At 41.0% G+C, this 17,704-nt stretch overlaps 1 protein-coding gene across 3 annotated transcripts; it reads right to left on the bottom strand.

The window, feature by feature from the left end:
• Positions 1–922: 922 nt before the first annotated feature.
• CARD6 (caspase recruitment domain family member 6) lies at positions 923–15,796 on the bottom strand. 3 transcript variants are annotated; one of them, XM_086361568.1, is made up of 3 exons: positions 15,498–15,796; positions 13,053–13,904; positions 923–4,122 (listed from the first exon to the last, which is right to left on the bottom strand). In XM_086361568.1, the coding sequence occupies exons 2-3, from the start codon at positions 13,261–13,263 to the stop codon at positions 1,847–1,849; spliced, it is 2,487 nt and encodes an 828-aa protein (XP_086217694.1). In that variant the 5' UTR covers positions 13,264–13,904; positions 15,498–15,796; the 3' UTR covers positions 923–1,846. The 3 variants fall into 3 exon arrangements, with proteins under 3 accessions (XP_086217694.1, XP_086217692.1, XP_086217693.1); XM_086361566.1 differs by having other exon boundaries at positions 13,356–13,904; XM_086361567.1 differs by having other exon boundaries at positions 13,356–13,901.
• Positions 15,797–17,704: the final 1,908 nt, after the last annotated feature.

The raw sequence follows: 17,704 nt of genomic DNA, 5'->3' as shown, positions 1-17,704 counted from the left end.
TTCATGGGGTCGCAAAGAGTCGGACACGACTGAGCGACTGAACTGAACTGAACTGAAGATTTAAAATTAATTTCCTGAATTTCAATATTTTCCTTTAACGTGGCATTTTATTAATATTTAGGGTCACTCATAAAGTTAATTAAACTTCGCTTAGATTTTATTTTTAATTAGGATATAGTTAATCCACAGTGCTGTGTTAGTTTCAGGCATGCAGCAAAGTGGATCAGTTACACATATACATATATTCACTTATTTTAGATTATTTTCCCATATAGACTATTACAGCTTATTGAGAGTTCCTTGTACTATACAACAGGTTCTTGTTAGTTATTTATTTTACACATAGTAATATGTATATGTCAATCCCAATTTCCCAATTTATTCCCCCCTCATCCCCTGATAACTAACTTTGTTTTCTACATCTGTGACTCTTACTGTTTTGTAACTAAGTTCATTTGTACTCTTTTTTTAGATTTCACATATAACAGGAATCATATATTTGTCTTTCTGTGCCCTTACTTCACTCAGTATGACAATCTCTAGGTCAATCCATGGCACTGCAATTAAATATTTTAAATTTAATATTCCTTCTACTTTATGCTTCTAACTAGTAGAACTTAACCTAATGTTTAGGTTAAGACAATGTTTAATGTTTAGACAATGATGAATCTAATAAATTAAAGTTGAAAATTCTGCAACTCTTAAGTTCTCTTATACATTTCAGTGCTTTTTACAGACTTTGTAAACCTATCTTAAGCTTTTCAATTTAATAAAATCACAACTCTAAAATTAAAAATTCAGTTTTACATTTTAAGTTGGAGTCATGAGGCTAATATATCAGATCCTCAAATTAGTCAAATTATCTTAACTATGACAGATATTAAATATTTAAAATATGAAACATACACAATCACTCCAAAAGTTTAGGCAAAATAATTAACTTTATTGGTTGTCAGTTCGTTATTTCTATACATAAGGGGCAAATAAGCTTTATCATCCAAGCAATCTGGGGCTATTACTGCAAGCAAGTTGATTTAAAAATTCCAAACAAACAGGGTTATCTGCTTAGTGACTGATATCAAACATAAAATTTTTGACCAAAACATCCCTAGAGCAGCCAACATCTAGGAAAATTTTTCCTGCAACACTGAGGCTATTTGAGCCCTATTTTATGATCACCTTGAAATTAAAGGCTTCATCCTTACTTGTGAAAACAAGTGAAATAGTTTTATAGCCTCTATGCCCTAGGTTAAGTTGTGCGTGCTTAATCGCTTAGTCATGTCTGACTCTTTGCAAACCCATGGACTGTAGTCTGCCAGGCTCCTCTGTCCATGGGGATTCTCCAGGCAGGAATACTGGAGTGGGTTGCCATGCTGTCCTCGAGGGGGTCTTCCCAACCCAGGGATTGAACACAGGTCTCCTGCATTGTAGGCAGATTCTTTACCGTCTAAGCCACCAGGGAAGCCCAAGAATACTAGAGTAGGTACCTATCCCTTCTCCAGGGGCTCTTCCTGACCCAGAAATTGAACCAGGGTCTGAATTCTTTACCAGCTAAGCTACCAGGGGTTCAAGTTATATATTACCAAATATTCAAGATTGTATTCAATTTATTATTTACTGCTTGATTCTATTTTTTATTCTTTTCATATTTTTCCCTTTTCTGTAGGGCCATAATTCTCACAGATATTTTTATAATATCCAGTTGTGCTGTGTATATCTTGTTTCCTGTGTCATGCTAATGATAGTACATTTTTACCATCACTGCCACTCTCCTCCAGGCTACCCTATATACAATAGGAAAGGCCTGGGCAAAGGATACATTGCATAGGTCCCTAGCGTAAACATTTTAATGCTTCCCTCCCCTCTTGGGCCCTGGTCTTGGGCAATATGCCTTAGCCTGTGAAGGACCAGTATGAGATGACTTGGGTTGAGTGGGTTTGGGCTGAAAAGGTTTAGATTGGGAGGACTGGGGCTGGCATGGCTTGGGCTGAGTGGATTTGGATGGCGAACTTTCAGCTCGGGGGGCCTGGTGCTGAGTGGGCTTGGTTTGAGTGGGTTTGGGTTGAAAGGGCACAGGTTGGGAGGGTTTGTGCTGGGACTGTTTGACCTGGGGTGACTTGTGCTGATTAGGTCTGAATTGAGAGCTGGGCAAATACATGCTGTAGGACATAGGATGGAATCCCATTTGGAAAGATGGATTTGAAGGCCCACCTTGTGTCTTCAGCTTAGCTCCTTGCTGAGGGGCAGTCCTTCTTGGTTTTTGTGTGGCTCCTGCTGCTTGAAAGGCTTGATGATGAGGATTTTCAATATGGGGTTTTGTTCTCATGGATGTTCTCACTGTCTCTGTTGGCTTTGTTCCCCTGGCACTGACTTGCCCAGGCTTCCCAACTGCTCCTCCTGGCCATGAACCCAGGGAATGGAGGTGACCTACCTGGGAGTCCTCTTTCCCAGACCTTTCAAGGGTTCCTATTGTCTGTGGTCTCTGAGGCCAGGCCGGTATATGCTGAGACATGGGTCTTGGTGGTCTCCCAAAAGTTCTACCCATGTGATGTCTCCAAGGAGTTCCTGAAAATCTCATAAATGTTTCACCTGAATAAAATCTCTGGGGCTGGAAATATTGAATTCCAAAACGTTTGCCTGGACTATGTGCCCTTGTATTCTGAAAGGGCAAAGGATGGAACCTCTTAGGCCTCTGCTGTAACCAGAAGCGGGAGCCCATAGCCCAAGGGGCTTTCAAAGAAACATGGTTAAAGTTACCTCCAATTCTGGCTGGTAAAGGATGGAAGTTTCTCAGAGGAGGCATGAATACTGGGGTGAGATGGAAATTCTGACGATTTTGGTTGATCTGACAACTAGTCTCAGACATCTTAGCAGGGCTTTCAGATGAGTTTTTTCGCTGACTGTGTCTTTGTGATCCCTCATCTTCAGCTGCTCCAGCCAAGTTTTCACTAGGGGAAACTTGAATCCCCTGAATGTTCTCAAAGTCTTGGTCTACCTGTATCCCTAACTCTCTGGCCAGGGGGGCCATGTCTTCCACAGACACACATTTGAGTGAAGAGGACATCACTTCTTGGAGGGCAGCTTGAAGACCCTCCATGTTCCCTCCTCTCTGCCCTACTTCCTCCTCCTCCCAAAACAGTAGTTGTGATGGCTTCAACTTCAGGACCCTCTGGAAAACCTGAGCCTCTTCACTCTCCCTGGCCTGGGGACTGAGCACAAAGTAGCATCTTTCAATGGCAGCTTCTCCTAAAAACATTAGCAAGTCCCATTCCTTCTCACCTAGGCAGTCAGTTAAAAAAAACACAGCTGAGGAAACCTCCATTAAGAAACCAAACTGTGTCCAAAAACTTTCTAGATCTCCACGAAGGTTGGCCACAGCAACAGGCTTCTGGGGGAAACTGGGGCTTTCACTTAAACTGCTGCTATCAGGAAAACACCATGTTATCTCAACCAGGCCATCAGAGATCTGCCGGGGAAGCACCTGAACAGGCAAGTCCTGATGAAGAAAGATTTTGTGTGACTTCAGATGGGCAGGGCTGAGCAGGGCATTGAGGATTCTGGACTTGGAAAAGCTACAGTATCCTAGACGCACAAAAGAGATGACAGGCATCTTCATGAGAGTCAGAAACTTTTCTGTATCCCCTGTAGGCCCTCCTGAAGACTGTGTCGACTGCTCCTTCACAATGTCCTTCATGGCCCCTAGCATTAAAATGCTTCTGTTGTTTTCTGCATCTGGCAGTAGCAGGGGAAGAGCAAACCGGCAATGATACATGTTTGACATGACTTCACGTTGCAAAGAGCTGTCTGAAGACAGCAAAGAGGCGCAAAGGACATCCAGGGGATTAATGGTTTCTGTTTCTTTAATTTCCAAGTTCTCTACTCCAGTCAGCAATTCCCCTTTGCTCTCTTCACCCAGAACCTTGGGTCTGAGGACTGAATCTCTGGCTGTCACATCCAGTGCTTGAACTTTCATCAGGAAGTTCCAAGCCAAGTCACTTGGCGTCTCAGGCACCCACGTACATCCTCGGTCTAAGGAGAATTGTTTCACAAAGTCTGGCAGAATCTTTCTGCTTGTGTCCAGGTTCAAACAGGACAGGACATCTTTAAACACATTTTTTCTTTCTGTAGGAAGAAAAGATATAGTCAGTGAATGTCATGCTCAGCATCTAAGCTTCCTTCACTGACTTTTAAAATTAAGTAATTGATATTTTCTTTGGAAAAAAGAAAAGATGGTCCACCATCTTTCTGTTCTTTTTGTGGTTGAGTAATATGCAAAGTACATCATGAGAAACGCTGGGCTGGAGGAAGCACAAGCTGGAATCAAGATTGCCAGAAGAAATATCAATAACCTCAAATATGAAGATGACACTACTCTAATGCCAGAAAGTGAAGAACTAAAGAGCCTCTTGATGAAAGTGAAAGAGGAGAGTGAAAAAGTTGGCTTAAAGCTCAACATTCAGAAAACTAAGATCATGGCATCTGGTCCCATCACTTCATGGGAAATAGATGGGGAAACAGTGGAAACAGTGTCAGACTTTATTTTGGGGGGCTCCAAAATCACTGCAGATGGTGATTGCAGCCATGAAATTAAAAGACGCTTACTCCTTGGAAGGAAAGTTATGACCAACCTAGATAGCATATTCAAAAGCAGAGACATTACTTTGCCAACAAAGGTCTGTCTAGTCAAGTCTGTGGTCTTTCCAATGGTCATGTGTGGATGTGAGAGTTGGACTGTGAAGAAAGCTGAGCACCAAAGAATTGATGCTTTTAAACTGTGGTGTTGGAGAAGACTCTTGAGAGTCCCTAGGACTGCAAAGAGATCTAACCAGTCCATCCTAAAGGAGATCCGTCCTGGGTGTTCATTGGAAGGACTGATGCTGAAGCTGAAACTCCAATATTTTGGCAACCTCATGCAAAGAGTTGACTCATTGGAAAAGACCCTGATGCTGGGAGTGATTGGGGGCAGGAGGAGAAGGGGATGACAGAGGATGAGATGGCTGGATGGCATCACCGACTCAATGGACATGAGTTTGGGTAAACTCCGGGAGTTGGTGATGGACAGGGAGGCCTGGCGTGCTGCGATTCATGGGGTTGCAAAGAGTCAGACATGACTGAGTGACTGAACTGAACTAAACTGAATATTCCATTATATATATGTTCCACAACTTCTTTATTCATTAATCTGTTGATGGAGGAGGGATGGAATGGTGTGGGAGATGGAAGGGTGGTTCAAAAGGGAGGGGACATATGTACATGTATGGCTCATTCCTGTAGATGTATGGTAGAAACCAACACAATATGGTAAAGCAATTATCCTCCAACTTGAATTTTTTAAAAAGATGAAACAAGTAAAGTGAAAGTACTGTTTCATCACCCTGCCAAGTCTACTTTCCAAGAGATATGTCTATATGGTGTGGTATGTTTCCTTCTCTTCCTTTTTCAATACATATGCAGAAGTACATATGTAGACGTACATATGTATATGTACTTGCATATGTAGAAGTACACAGTTTGGTATAATGGATGCTATTTTATTCTATAAATGATCTTATACCAAATGATTTTTCAACTTCTTTTCACTCAGTGGTATTCCTTGCAAATTCTTCCAAGTAAGTATATACAGAGAACTACTTAATTCATTTTATGAATCCATTGTACTTAATGGTTTGGAAGAACCACTATTTATTTAACCATTATCTACTGATGATCATTCAGGTTTTCGAATTTTTTGGCTACGTTCATATGCAGTAATGAAAAAACCTGTTAATTCTTCTTTATACATATGTATAAGGAACTCTCCAGGTAGATACTGATTTATTTATTAAATGTTAACTTTTGCTAAACTTTGGAGAAATGGAAGATTTTGTCTTCTCAGAATTTACATGTTCTATATAATTTTTCCTGATGTCCTTTTCCAATTTATATTCTAGCCGCTTATTGAGAGGACAGAGATAGTGCTAAGTAGAGAAAGAAAATCAGAGAGCATTTTCTGCTCCTGATGGATAGTAACGTAGCATAAGCTTCTTGGATCCCTTGTAAAAATAGCCTAGAAGAAACAGTAGACATGAGAGAAAGTGTAGGTTTCCAGAATTAACAAAAGGAACTCTAAGAAATCCTTCAACAGTCTGAAAGTTGCTTGAACTGGTGCATCTGATGGGTAAGAAGGTAAGGGAGGAGTTGAGGCCAGCATGAAGGATCCCCAGAGGAGGCAGAGAGAAGTAAGAAGAGGGATTGCAGAAAACATATAAGTTCTGCTCTTGCCTCTCCCCTGCCTACCCCTTGCTTTTCCTTAGGACAACCATCCTCTGTTTCTTCAGCACAGAAATTGGTACCCACACAGCCCAAGCCAGATGCCAAATCTTGACAAGGTAATATCAGGCTACTGTGGAATAGTACAGTGACATGTCTAACAAGCACAGAGATGAATGAAAAATTAAGAAGCAATCATTTCTAGAACCCAGTACCATTTTTGCAAATTAAAAATTCATGAAAATAGCCCAGGTAAGGCAAAAAGAAATGATTGGAGATTTTAGCTGCCACCCACTGAAACGAGACAGAGTTTTTCATTTCAATCCCACAGTTGATCAATGGAGACCCACTCCAAGATGACCCAAATATTGGACATAGAAAATAAGAATTTTAAAAGTAGCTATCTTAACTATTTTCAAGAATTTACAATAATATAAACCCATAATGAATAATTTAGTAGAAATTACCAGGAAAAAAGAAGAAAGCATTTAAAAATTTAAATTCTTGAACTAAAAAGTGTAATATCTGAATTTTTTCAAAAATAAGTATATGGACTTTTAAAAAGACTGGAAATGACAGAAGAAAAATTCAGTGTACTTAGAGATATAGTAATATAAATGATCCAATCTGAAGAATAAGGATAAAAAATACTTTTTAAAAAATGAACAGAGCCTCAGGGACCTTGGAAAAAACATCAGAAACTCTAACATACATGTACTTGGAATCTCAAAAAGAGAAGGGGAACAAGTGGGACAAAAAATATTTGGATAAATAACAGCTTAAAATTTTCCAAATTTGGGGGAGGGGAAATTCCAAATTTAGAGATTCATAAATCCTACATAAGATGAAAACAAAGAGAATCGCACCTAGACACATCAGAGTTAATCACAGAAAACATTTTAAGGAAAACGTCTTGAAATCAACCAGAAGAAAAATAGCACAACGCAAGAGGGAACAATGATAAAATGACAACAATTGCACTCATCTCACATGCTAGTAAAGTAATGCTCAAAATTCTCCAAGCCAGGCTTCAACAATATATGAACCATGAACTTCCAGATGTTCAAGCTGGTTTTAGAAAAGGCAGAGGAACCAGAGATCAAATTGCCAACATCCACTGGATCATCGAAAAAGCAAGAGAGTTCCAGAAAAACATCTATTTCTGCTTTACTGACTATGCCAAAGCCTTTGACTGCATGCATCACAATAAACTATGGGAAATTCTGAAAGAGATGGGAATACCAGACCACCTGATCTGCCTCTTGATAAACCTGTATACAGGTCAGGAAGCAACAGAACTGGACATGGAACAACAGACTGGTTCCAAATAGGAAAAGGAGTACGTCAAGGCTGTATTTTGTCACCCTGCTTATTTAACTTATATGCAGAGTACATCATGAGAAATGCTGGGCTGGAAGAAGCACAAGCTGGAATCAAGATTGCCAGGAGAAATATCAATAACCTCAGATATGAAGATGACACTACCCTAATGGCAGAAAGTGAAGAACTAAAGAGCCTCTTGATGAAAGTGAAAGTGGAGAGTGAAAAAGTTGGCTTAAAGTTCAACATTCAGAAAACGAAGATCATGGCATCTGGTCCCATCACTTCATGGGAAATAGATAGGGAAACAGTGGAAACAGTGTCAGACTTTATTTTTGGGAGCTCCAAAATCACTGCGGATGGTGATTGCAGCCATGAAATTAAAAGACATTTGCTCCTTGGAAGGAATGTTATGACCAATCTAGACAGCATATTAAAAAGCAGAGACATTACTTTGCCAACAAAAGTCCTTCTACTCAAGGCTATGGTTTTCCCAGTAGTCATGTACGGATGTGACAGTTGGACTATAAAGAAAGCTGAGTGCAGAATAATTGATGCTTTTGAACCGTGGTGTTGGAGAAGACTCTTGAGAGTCCCTTGGACTGCAAGGAGATCCAACCAGTCCATCCTAAAGGAGATCAGTCCTGGGTGTTCATTGGAGGGACTGATGTTGAAGCCAAAAGTCCGATACTTTGGCCACCTAATGTGGAGAGCTGACTCATTTGAAAAGACCCTGAGAAAGATTGAGGGCAGGAGGAGAAGGGGACAACAGAGGATGAGATGGTTGGATGGCATCACCAACACGATGGACATGGGTTTGGGTGGACTCCGGGAGTTGGTGACGGACAGGGAAGCCTGGCGTACTGCGGTTCATTGGGTCACAAAGATTCAGACACAACTGAGCGACTGAATTGAAGGAAACTGAGCATCAGAAAGAATGGAAGCCAAATGACAGAAATGATAATCGATCATTTCTGAAGGCAAAAAGACACCAGTCTAAAATTCCTTACAGGAAAAGTATTCTTCTGGATTGAAGGCAAAATGAAGACATGTTTCAATAAACAAAAAATAAATAAAATTCTTCAGGCTAACAGGGAATAACAGCAAACAAAAACTTGAATCTTCAGGAAGAAGAAAGAGCAGAGAAAATGATAAATTTATGGGTTCCTGGACTTCCCCTGGTGGTGCTAGTGGTAAAGCACCCACCTGCCAATGCAGGAGACATAAGAGACCTGGGTTTGATCATTGACTGATCCCAAATAGTATAAACTAGAAGGGAAAGTGAAAGTGCAGTTGCTCAGTCGTGTCTGACTCTTTGCGACCCCATGGACTGTAGCCTACCAGGAAGAGAGTTGATTATATAACCTATGTCCGAATTGACTCTATACATTGCAGAGCACACAGGCATTGCCTTAAGTCTTCCTAAGACTTCAATTTGAGATGCAGTGATGGGGTGGGGAGGGGTGGGAAGAAAGCGGCCTAAAATTTAACATGACAAAAAGCATTACGATCCTTCTCTTTTGAATCAGATGTATTTGACTTCCACCACCCCACCCCTCCTCCCGTCCAGTTCTCAGCTGCATAGACAAATGTTACAGAGGAAAGAGAGCATAGCCATAAATTTTTATTAAAAATTTTCTTTTATCCTCCAGTCAACTAGAGTGGATTGGAAACCGTTAGAATTATATACAGTCATAACTGCATTATTATTGAAACTTTTCTTGACCTGTTTTCCTAAGGCTATGTCAAATACAAATTGGCACTTGCCAAGGGCATTTTCCATCTGCCTCTTTGGAGATTGAGTCCTGTGCTGCTGCAGCTATTGACCTTCAACATGCCCTGAAGGGGGTTCAGGGTGGAGAATGTGGCATTTTGTTGCTGCAGGAAAACTGGTGGAACAGGCCTTGAGATGGTTAGATATTTTCAGGAACTGATTTCATGATCCCAATCCTAACACTTTCTCATATCCAGAAAAGCACTCAGTCCCTTCATGGTGACATCAGCTCCTGGTGGCTAGCAGAAAACCTTTTGTAAAATAAATGCTTGATTGTGTGATATCCTCCTTCACCAAAAATCATATATATTGACCTTCCCCCACTACTCCTTTGGAGCAGTTTCTCAGAGCTATCTGAAGTGCTGTCTACCCGACTGCAGTCCTCATTTTAACTCAAATAAAACTTAACTTGCAACTCTCATGTTGCGCATCTTTCTTTAGTCAACAAGTGTTAGATTGGTTGCAAAACTAGCCCCAAGTAATGGCTTTCCTGGGTTTCCCTGGTGGCTCAGATGGTAAAGAATCTGCCTGCAAAGCAGGAAAACCAGGTTTGATCCCTGGGTCAGGAATACCCCCTGGAGGAGGGCACGGTAATCCAGTCCAGTATTCTTGCCTGGAGAATTCTGTGGACAGAGGAGCCTGGCAGGCTACAGTCCATGGGGTTGCAAAGAGTCGGACACGACTGAGCGACTAAGACACAATGACTTTCTGGTATCCACACCTTTTGTAATATTACTTTGCAAGAGATGCAGCCTATTCTTCCCCAACCCTTAAAGCTTTGAGACTTGCTTTTGCCAACAGAATGTGGCAGAAGTCAAACAGTGTTATGGATTGAATTGTATCCCCTACAAAAAGATGCTAATCCTCCCAGTACTTCAGAATGTGGCCTTACTTGTGAATAGGGTCATTACAGAGGTCATCAACTTAAAATGAGGTTATTAAGGTGGGCCCTAATGCAATTTGATCAGTGTCCTAATTAAAAGAAGAAATTTGAAAACACACACATGCACCAAAGGAAATGACTTGAAGACACCAGAGAGAAGATGGTCTTCAAGGCAGAGAATTCCAGAGGCTACTGGAAGCTGGGAGAGAGAACTGGAACAGGTCCTTCCCTAATGTCTTCAAAAAGAGTATAACCCTGCCAACACCTTGGTTTCAGTCTCCACCTCCATGTCTGTAAAACAATATATTTCCCATTGTTCTAAGCCACCTTTTTGTAGTATCTTACTGTGGCGGCCCTAGGAAATCTATCATACAGATGGCATGATAGTTCTGAGTCTAAGCCTCAAAATGCCTTCAGGACTCTGTCTCTGTCTCTCTGACTCCTCTGCTGTCACTATAAGAATATGCCTGACATAGTCTGAGAGTTAGCTCAGACTAGCTTGTTAGAGGGCATGGCAATCCACTCCAATATTCTTGCCTGGAGAACCCCATGGGTAGAGGAGCCTGGTGGTCTACAGTCCATGGGGTTGCAGAAAGTCAACTGAATCAACTGACCATGCATGCACAGCTTGCTAGAAGATGAGAAATGAGCCAATAGCTTGCTGACCACCGATACAGAAGTAAACCCAGAGAAGACCAGAAGAATGCCTGCCAACTATAGACATATAAAAATTATACACTCTTACTGATTTAAGTGACCCTAATTTTGAAGTGCCTATTAATTTATTATGGCAAATAAATAATACAGAAAAAAACATGTAAAACAAAAAACAAAACAGTATCATGCAAGAAACATATAATATTGGAATGTTACCTATGGAAGAAGGTGCATAAGGAATAGAGAAAAAAGTCAAATAGATTAAAAAAAGGAGGCGGTTGCAGAATAATGCTGATGGTATGCAATGAAAAAGTAATTCAACCCTATGTAACTATTGTAATATATTTAAAAAATTAACAATGAGGTCTAAAAGCAACTATGAATCGGGAAGGTATAGGGAGTAGGACAAGAGTTGTGTTATAGGTTGAATTATATACCCCTCAAATTCATAGGTTGAAATTCTAAGACCCAGTATCTCAGAATGTAGTGGTATTTAGAAATGGAGTCATTGTAGATATATAGTTGGTTAAGATGAGGTCATTACAGGGAGCCCTGGTCCTGTGACTGTTACCCTTATAAAATAAGAAAATTTGGGAATTCCTTGGTGTTCCAGTGGTTGGGATTTTGAGCTTCTCCTGCAGGGGGCTTGGGTTCCATCCCTGGTCAGTTCAGTTCAGTTCAGTCATTCAGTCATGTCCAACTCTTTGCGACCCCATGGACTGCAGCACAGGGAACTATTAATAGGACCCGGCAAACTGCATGCTGCGGCCAAAAAAAACAAAAGAAAAAGGGGAAATGTGAACACAGAGACATGAACCCAGGAAGACAACCACGTGAAGATAAAGGCAGATTGTAGGGGATGGGAGGTAGAGTGCTTCCACAAGCCAGAGAATTCTAAAGATTTCCAGCAAACTACCAGAAGCTAGGAACAGATTCTTTCTACAGCCTTCGGAAGGAACCAACACTATATACACCTCCAGACTTCCAGCCTGCAAACTGTGAGACAACATATTTCTATTGTTTTTTTTTCTTGCAGCCATGAAATTAAAAGATGCTTGCTCCTTGGAAGAAAAGTTATGACCAACCTAGACAGCATATTAAAAAGCAGAGACATTACTTTGCCAAAAAAGGTCCATCTAGTCAAGGCTATGGTTTTTCCAGTAGTCATGTATGGATGTGACAGTTGGACCATAAAGAAAGCTGAGAGCTGAAGAACTGATGCTTTTAAACTGTGGTGTTGGAGAATACTCTTGAGAGTCCCTTGGACTGAAAGGAAATAACAACCAGTCAATCCAAAAGGAAATCAGTCCTGAATATTCATTGGAAGGACTGATGCTGAAGCTGAAGCTCCAATACTTTGGCTACCTGATGCGAAGAACTGACTCACTGGAAAAGACCCTGATGCTGGCAAAGATTAAAGGCAGGAGGAGAAAGGGACAACAGAGGATGAGATGGTTGGATGGCATCATGGACATGAGTTTGAGCAAGCTCTGGGAGTTGGTGATGGACAGGGAAGCCTGATAGGAAGCAGTACATGGGGTTGCAAAGAGTCAGACACGACTGAATGACTGAACTGAACTGATTGTTTAAGCTACCAAGTTTGTGGTGCCACTCTGTTACAGCATCCTAGTAACCAGGTCAAGGTGTGCAGAGGAGGAAATTACTCTTTTCTGACCCATAATTGGATTATGGATTTGGGCTGAATGTGAGTTGGTAGTTACCTTCCCCTTCTATATTCAGAACTTGGTGGTGTTTATTTTCCCAGACAATATCTCTCTGAATTAAGCATTTCTCCTATTTTTAATTTTCATTAAGAAATATTCAAATTCAAGGTACTGGTATAATCTTCCTCACTGAAATGGCAATATTTGGATAGCTCAAGACAAGCATTATTTTGGGACCTTATCCATTTACCACAAATTCCTCTCCTGTTTCTGCTTTAATATTTAGGTCTATAATCCCCATATTCTATTGGTCACAAAGGTTCTAAAATAATTTAACAGACTTAATCTGAGGTACAGAAGGCAACAGCTAAAATTAGTGGTTAGCAACTTGTTATATGTGTGATGGAGGTGACTGCAGAAGCCTAAAAGTTCATAGTCAATACTTACTTTATCTATATACTGTCCACTTGGAGAAGGGCATGGCAACCCACTCCAGTACTCTTACCTGGAGAATCCCCATGGATAGAGGAGCCTGGCAGGCTACAGTCCATGGGGTTGCAAAGAGCTGGACACGATTGAAGGAACTTCACACATATGCACATACTGTCCACTATTTCTAGGTCCTGGGTTTTCCTCCCTGTCAACACCCACCTCTGAGGAAACTCCAAGTTAGAGAAGTCCAAGGAATTTCTGAGGAGCTGCTTTTCTGCTTTCATGTGGTGCCCTTCCTCAGTCCCCTCCTTGTTATGATACTGCAATCAAGATTTAAGTTTTTGCCTAAGTAACTCTACACACACGATTCCCATACCTTCCATACTTTTCTCCTCTTCCTCCTCCAATGACATGCCAGTTTCTGGATCCTCATAATGCTGTTCTTCATCAGAGAACTCCGTGGTTTCAAGGTACACAGAATCCTCTCTGTCATCATAGAGGCCTCCTGGGTCACTGTAAGCCTCCTCTTCCAAGGTGATGTTTGCCTCTTCAGAGTACCCCACAGATTCTAGATAGTCCTCTTGTTCTAAGTATAAAGAATCGTCTGGATCCTCATATCTCTGTCCATCCTGTAAATACTCAATTGTTGCTGGAAATTCGTACTCAACGATCTCAATTGACTGTGGCGATGTGAATTTTGATGTGTTATCTTCCTTCTCATTTTCCTTTGAGGACCAAGCAGTTTCCTGATAACTAGTTTTCTTGTCTGTGAAAGACTCAGAGGTTTCTAAATCCATGCATTCTTTCTCTTTAAAGGACGTGGTGATCTGAGGGTTCTCAGGCCGTTTCTCTCCAGAAAGGAAAACATCTTCTTTGCTTGCGCCTATCGGTAGAGGTGGCTCTATATACTCATGTTTCAAAACTTCTGGAAAGAATAAGAAAGTTTGAGAGATATTTATTTTCTCTCTCGAAATTAACAGATGTTATATTAGGGAGTTTCCATGACCTCAAAGCATCATCTTTCAATTTCATTAGATGATAGTAATACATACATAAATGGCAATAAGTCAGCTCAGAACTTTCTTTCTCCCACTGAAAAATATCAGATCACACTCCTGCGCAGCTCAAAAGTTTGAGTCTTTCACAGCAAACTCAAAGGGTAAGTGGATGAAATAGAAAACCTGAATCCTTTGTTTACTTGTGGATTTACTGTAATCCAAAATCAGGCTTCCCTGGTAGCTCAAATGGTAAAGAATCTGCCTGCAATGCAGGAGATTTGAGCTCGAGCCTGGGTTACAAGGCTCCTTTAGAGAAGGAAACAGCAATCCACTCCAGTATTCCTGCCTGGAAAGTCCCATGGACAGAGGAGCCTGTTGTGCTGCAGTCCATGAGGTTGCAAAGAGCTGGAAATGACTGAGTGAATAACACTTTCAACACCAGCTCAGACTTTCTAGGGTCATTGCTAATGAAATTTGACCCTAATAATTTCTAATGAAGAAGTGAGTAGCTCCTATTTAGAATAAATCCTGGAAATGCTAAGACCTATATCTCTAAGCATATGGGTCCTGTACTACATTAAAAACCATTAGCATTAATATTTTTATCTTAGCCTCTGCCTCTCTGTGCTGTGCTTAGTTGCTCAGTTGTGTCTGACTTTTTGCAATCACATGGACTGTAGCCCACCAGGCTCCTCTGTCCATGGAGGTCCTCCAGGTTAAGAATACTGGAGTGGGTTGCCATGCCGTCCTCCAGGGGATCTTTTCAACCCAGGGATAGAACCCAGGTCTCCTGCTCTGCAGGCAGATTCTTTATCATCTGAGTCACCAGGGAAACCCAAGAATACTGGAGTGGGTAGCCTATCCATTCTCCAGGGGATCTTTCCAACCCAGGAATCAACCAGGGTCTCCTGCATTGCAGGCGGATTCTTCACCAGCTGAGCTACCACGGAAGCCCTAAATGCTCCCTGTTTGCCACTAATTATCATTGAACATTGAAAAATTAGCATTTGACTTGCTCCAGAAATTGAGGATTCTGCTGACATTCTTCTTACAGAGAAAATGAAATTGCTAATACACCACATATGTGTGTCAAAAATTATTTTCCCTCTATTTTCAAAATGGCCATACTAAGTGAAAGATGCAGCTTTTGGTCTTAAGGTTGTTAATACCTATGAATTCACTTACTTGATAAAGAAGTCCCAATGTATCACTAACAGTAGTCTCTTTCCAATTATAAGTATTTCTGGATGTCACTGTCAGAACAGTAAGACATTTATACCAGCAAGAAAACAACTGCTGGTTTTGGATTATGTTTGAACAAAAAAGTTATAAATCCTCCAGAACAATAACATACATCATTCCCTGCTTTTTAAATCTTGGACACTTTTCCCTTTTATCATATTTCACTGAAAATTATCCCCAGGAGAATGACAAATGAAAATAAAGGGTAGTCATTTTCTTTTTTTTCAGGAAAACTGCCTCCTCCCTCTCAGCCCAAAAAGTGTAGAAATTTAACCTACCTTGATTTAAGTTGCAAATGGTAGCTGACTGGGAAAAAGTATTAAACAAACAGTTGAGGAAAAGCTGACAGCTCACTTCTCCTTTTTTCTGTACCAAAATCAACAGCTTCCGACTTTTCTTCAGGGGATCTGTAATATTCTCCAGAATCTCATACTCTTCCTCAGAAATCAGCTTCCGAGAGGTTAACGTATCTAAGATACAATCAGGATCCTGTTGTAGGATTTCTAATAACTTTTTTCTTTCTTTTTCTATGATCTGGGACGGAACACTCCCAGCAGCCATTGTTCCTGTTTTCTGCAGACCAGGAAATGAACTGTGAAACTGTTTCAATGCAGAAACACAAGTTTGGTTTTGCTTTTTTTTTTTTTTTTAAAGGCAGAGTAATGCGTTTTGGCAAAGATTAACCATGTCAGTGACCCTTAGTGTTGGAGAGAGTGGATAAAAACTAGCCAAACAGTTTGGGGGAATCCAGCCATGAGCCCCCACAGATCCTTATAGATTATTTACCTGTTTTTTTTTTTTTTGATGACTTGTCTCAGTTTCATATGGTTTAGCCTCCAAGAACTCTTTCTCTGAGAAGAGCCTCTTGAACTTCAGATTCCTTGCTCTGAACTCTATCTGCAATATCAAGATTATGAATTGATTAACCCTTTTGGAGAGAAATCTGTCAATATGCAGCAATAAATAAATAAATGTGACAGATAAAAATAAAAATTAAACCATTCAATGCAGCAATTCCACTTCTAGGAAATTATCTTAAAAAATAATGAGACAAATGACCAAAGATGGATGTGCAAGAATCTGCACTTTCATATTTTTATAATAGCATAAAAATGAAAGTAACTCAAATTTCCACAAATTAGGATTTATGGAACAGATTTGATACATCAACAATGGTGTTACCAAGTAAGGTCTGGCTGCTCATCACTCAGTGAAAGTCGCTCAGTCATGTCTGACTCTTTGCGACTCCATGGACTATACAGTTCATGGAATTTTCCAGGCCAGAACACTGGAGTGGGTAGCCGTTCCCTTCTCCAGGGTATCTTCTCAACCCAGGGATTGAACCCAGGTCTCCAGCATTGAAGGAGGATTCTTTACCAGCTGAGCCACCAGGGGAGCACTGGAGAGACAAATGTTGGAGAGACAAATATGATAGAAAGGAAAGTTGTTTTAATCAGAATGCCAGCAATCTGGGGAGATGGTGGACTCAGTGTCCTCCCAAAAACAGCTCAGAGGATTCTGGTTGGCCACGAAATTTTTATAAGGAAAAGGGGAAGTAATCTCAGTTAACCATTGAAATAGGGCGTCAGAGTTGCAGCCATCTCCCTCTGTGTGCAGACGTGTGGGCAGACCAGTCAACTTCTTAGATTTTTCTTTAGAGGCTATCTTGTTCACACAGTGTATTTGCAAGGTTATACTAAAGAGGAAGCTAGCGAAGAGATCTGGTCATCTGTTAACTACTTATTCTTCATTTCAACATCTTTGATGAATGGAAAGAACCAATAGATTAGGCAAGGTATGGGGTGATCAGGATTTGAAAGGCATGCTAGGGCCAGAGACATGTAGAGCATGGGGTGCCAGGATTAAGGCTAGTGACAAGGCAAAAGGGGTCTCCTGCAGAGAGCTCTTTCCTAAAAAGAGCCCTTTCCTGCCAAAAGGTGCTTACACATCTCCACTTGTCAGAACATCATTCTGAAACTGTTTGGTACCATTTTGGAGGGCTCCGACGAGCTCCGGTACTGGAGTCCTTGGTGCCCCAGCGGAGAAAGAATTCAGAGAGAACCAAAGTGATAGGTAACAAGTGACTTATTAGGTAAGGATGCCTGTGAGGCTTACAAGTGGAAAGGACAGCGGTTGCATGCTCTGAGGACTTAGTGGGCTATAGTTTTATTTATTTGTTTATCTTTGGGTCTCTGTTGCTGCATTGGGTTTTCTCTAGTTGCAGGAACGAGGGGCAACTCCCTAGTTGTTGTGCATGGGCTTCTCATTGTGGTGGCTTCTCTTGTTGCAGAGCACAGGCTCTAAGCACACTGGTTTAGTAGCTGCGGCTCACAGGCTCTAGAGTGGGGACTCAGTAGCTGTGGCATATGGACTTAGTTGCTCCAAGGTATGTGGAATCTTTCCAGACAAGGGATTGAACCCATGTCCCCTGCATTGGTAGGTGGATTCTTATCCACTATACCACCAGGGAAATCCTATAGTTTTA

The sequence above is a fragment of the Bos grunniens genome, chromosome 20 (genome assembly GCF_055505025.1).
Source record: "Bos grunniens cultivar Pamir isolate PY7600 chromosome 20, Bosgru_T2T1.0, whole genome shotgun sequence".
Taxonomy (NCBI): domain Eukaryota; kingdom Metazoa; phylum Chordata; class Mammalia; order Artiodactyla; family Bovidae; genus Bos; species Bos grunniens.
The sequence above is the reverse complement of the archived record's forward strand: the minus strand, read 5'-3'. Positions and strand labels throughout refer to the sequence as shown.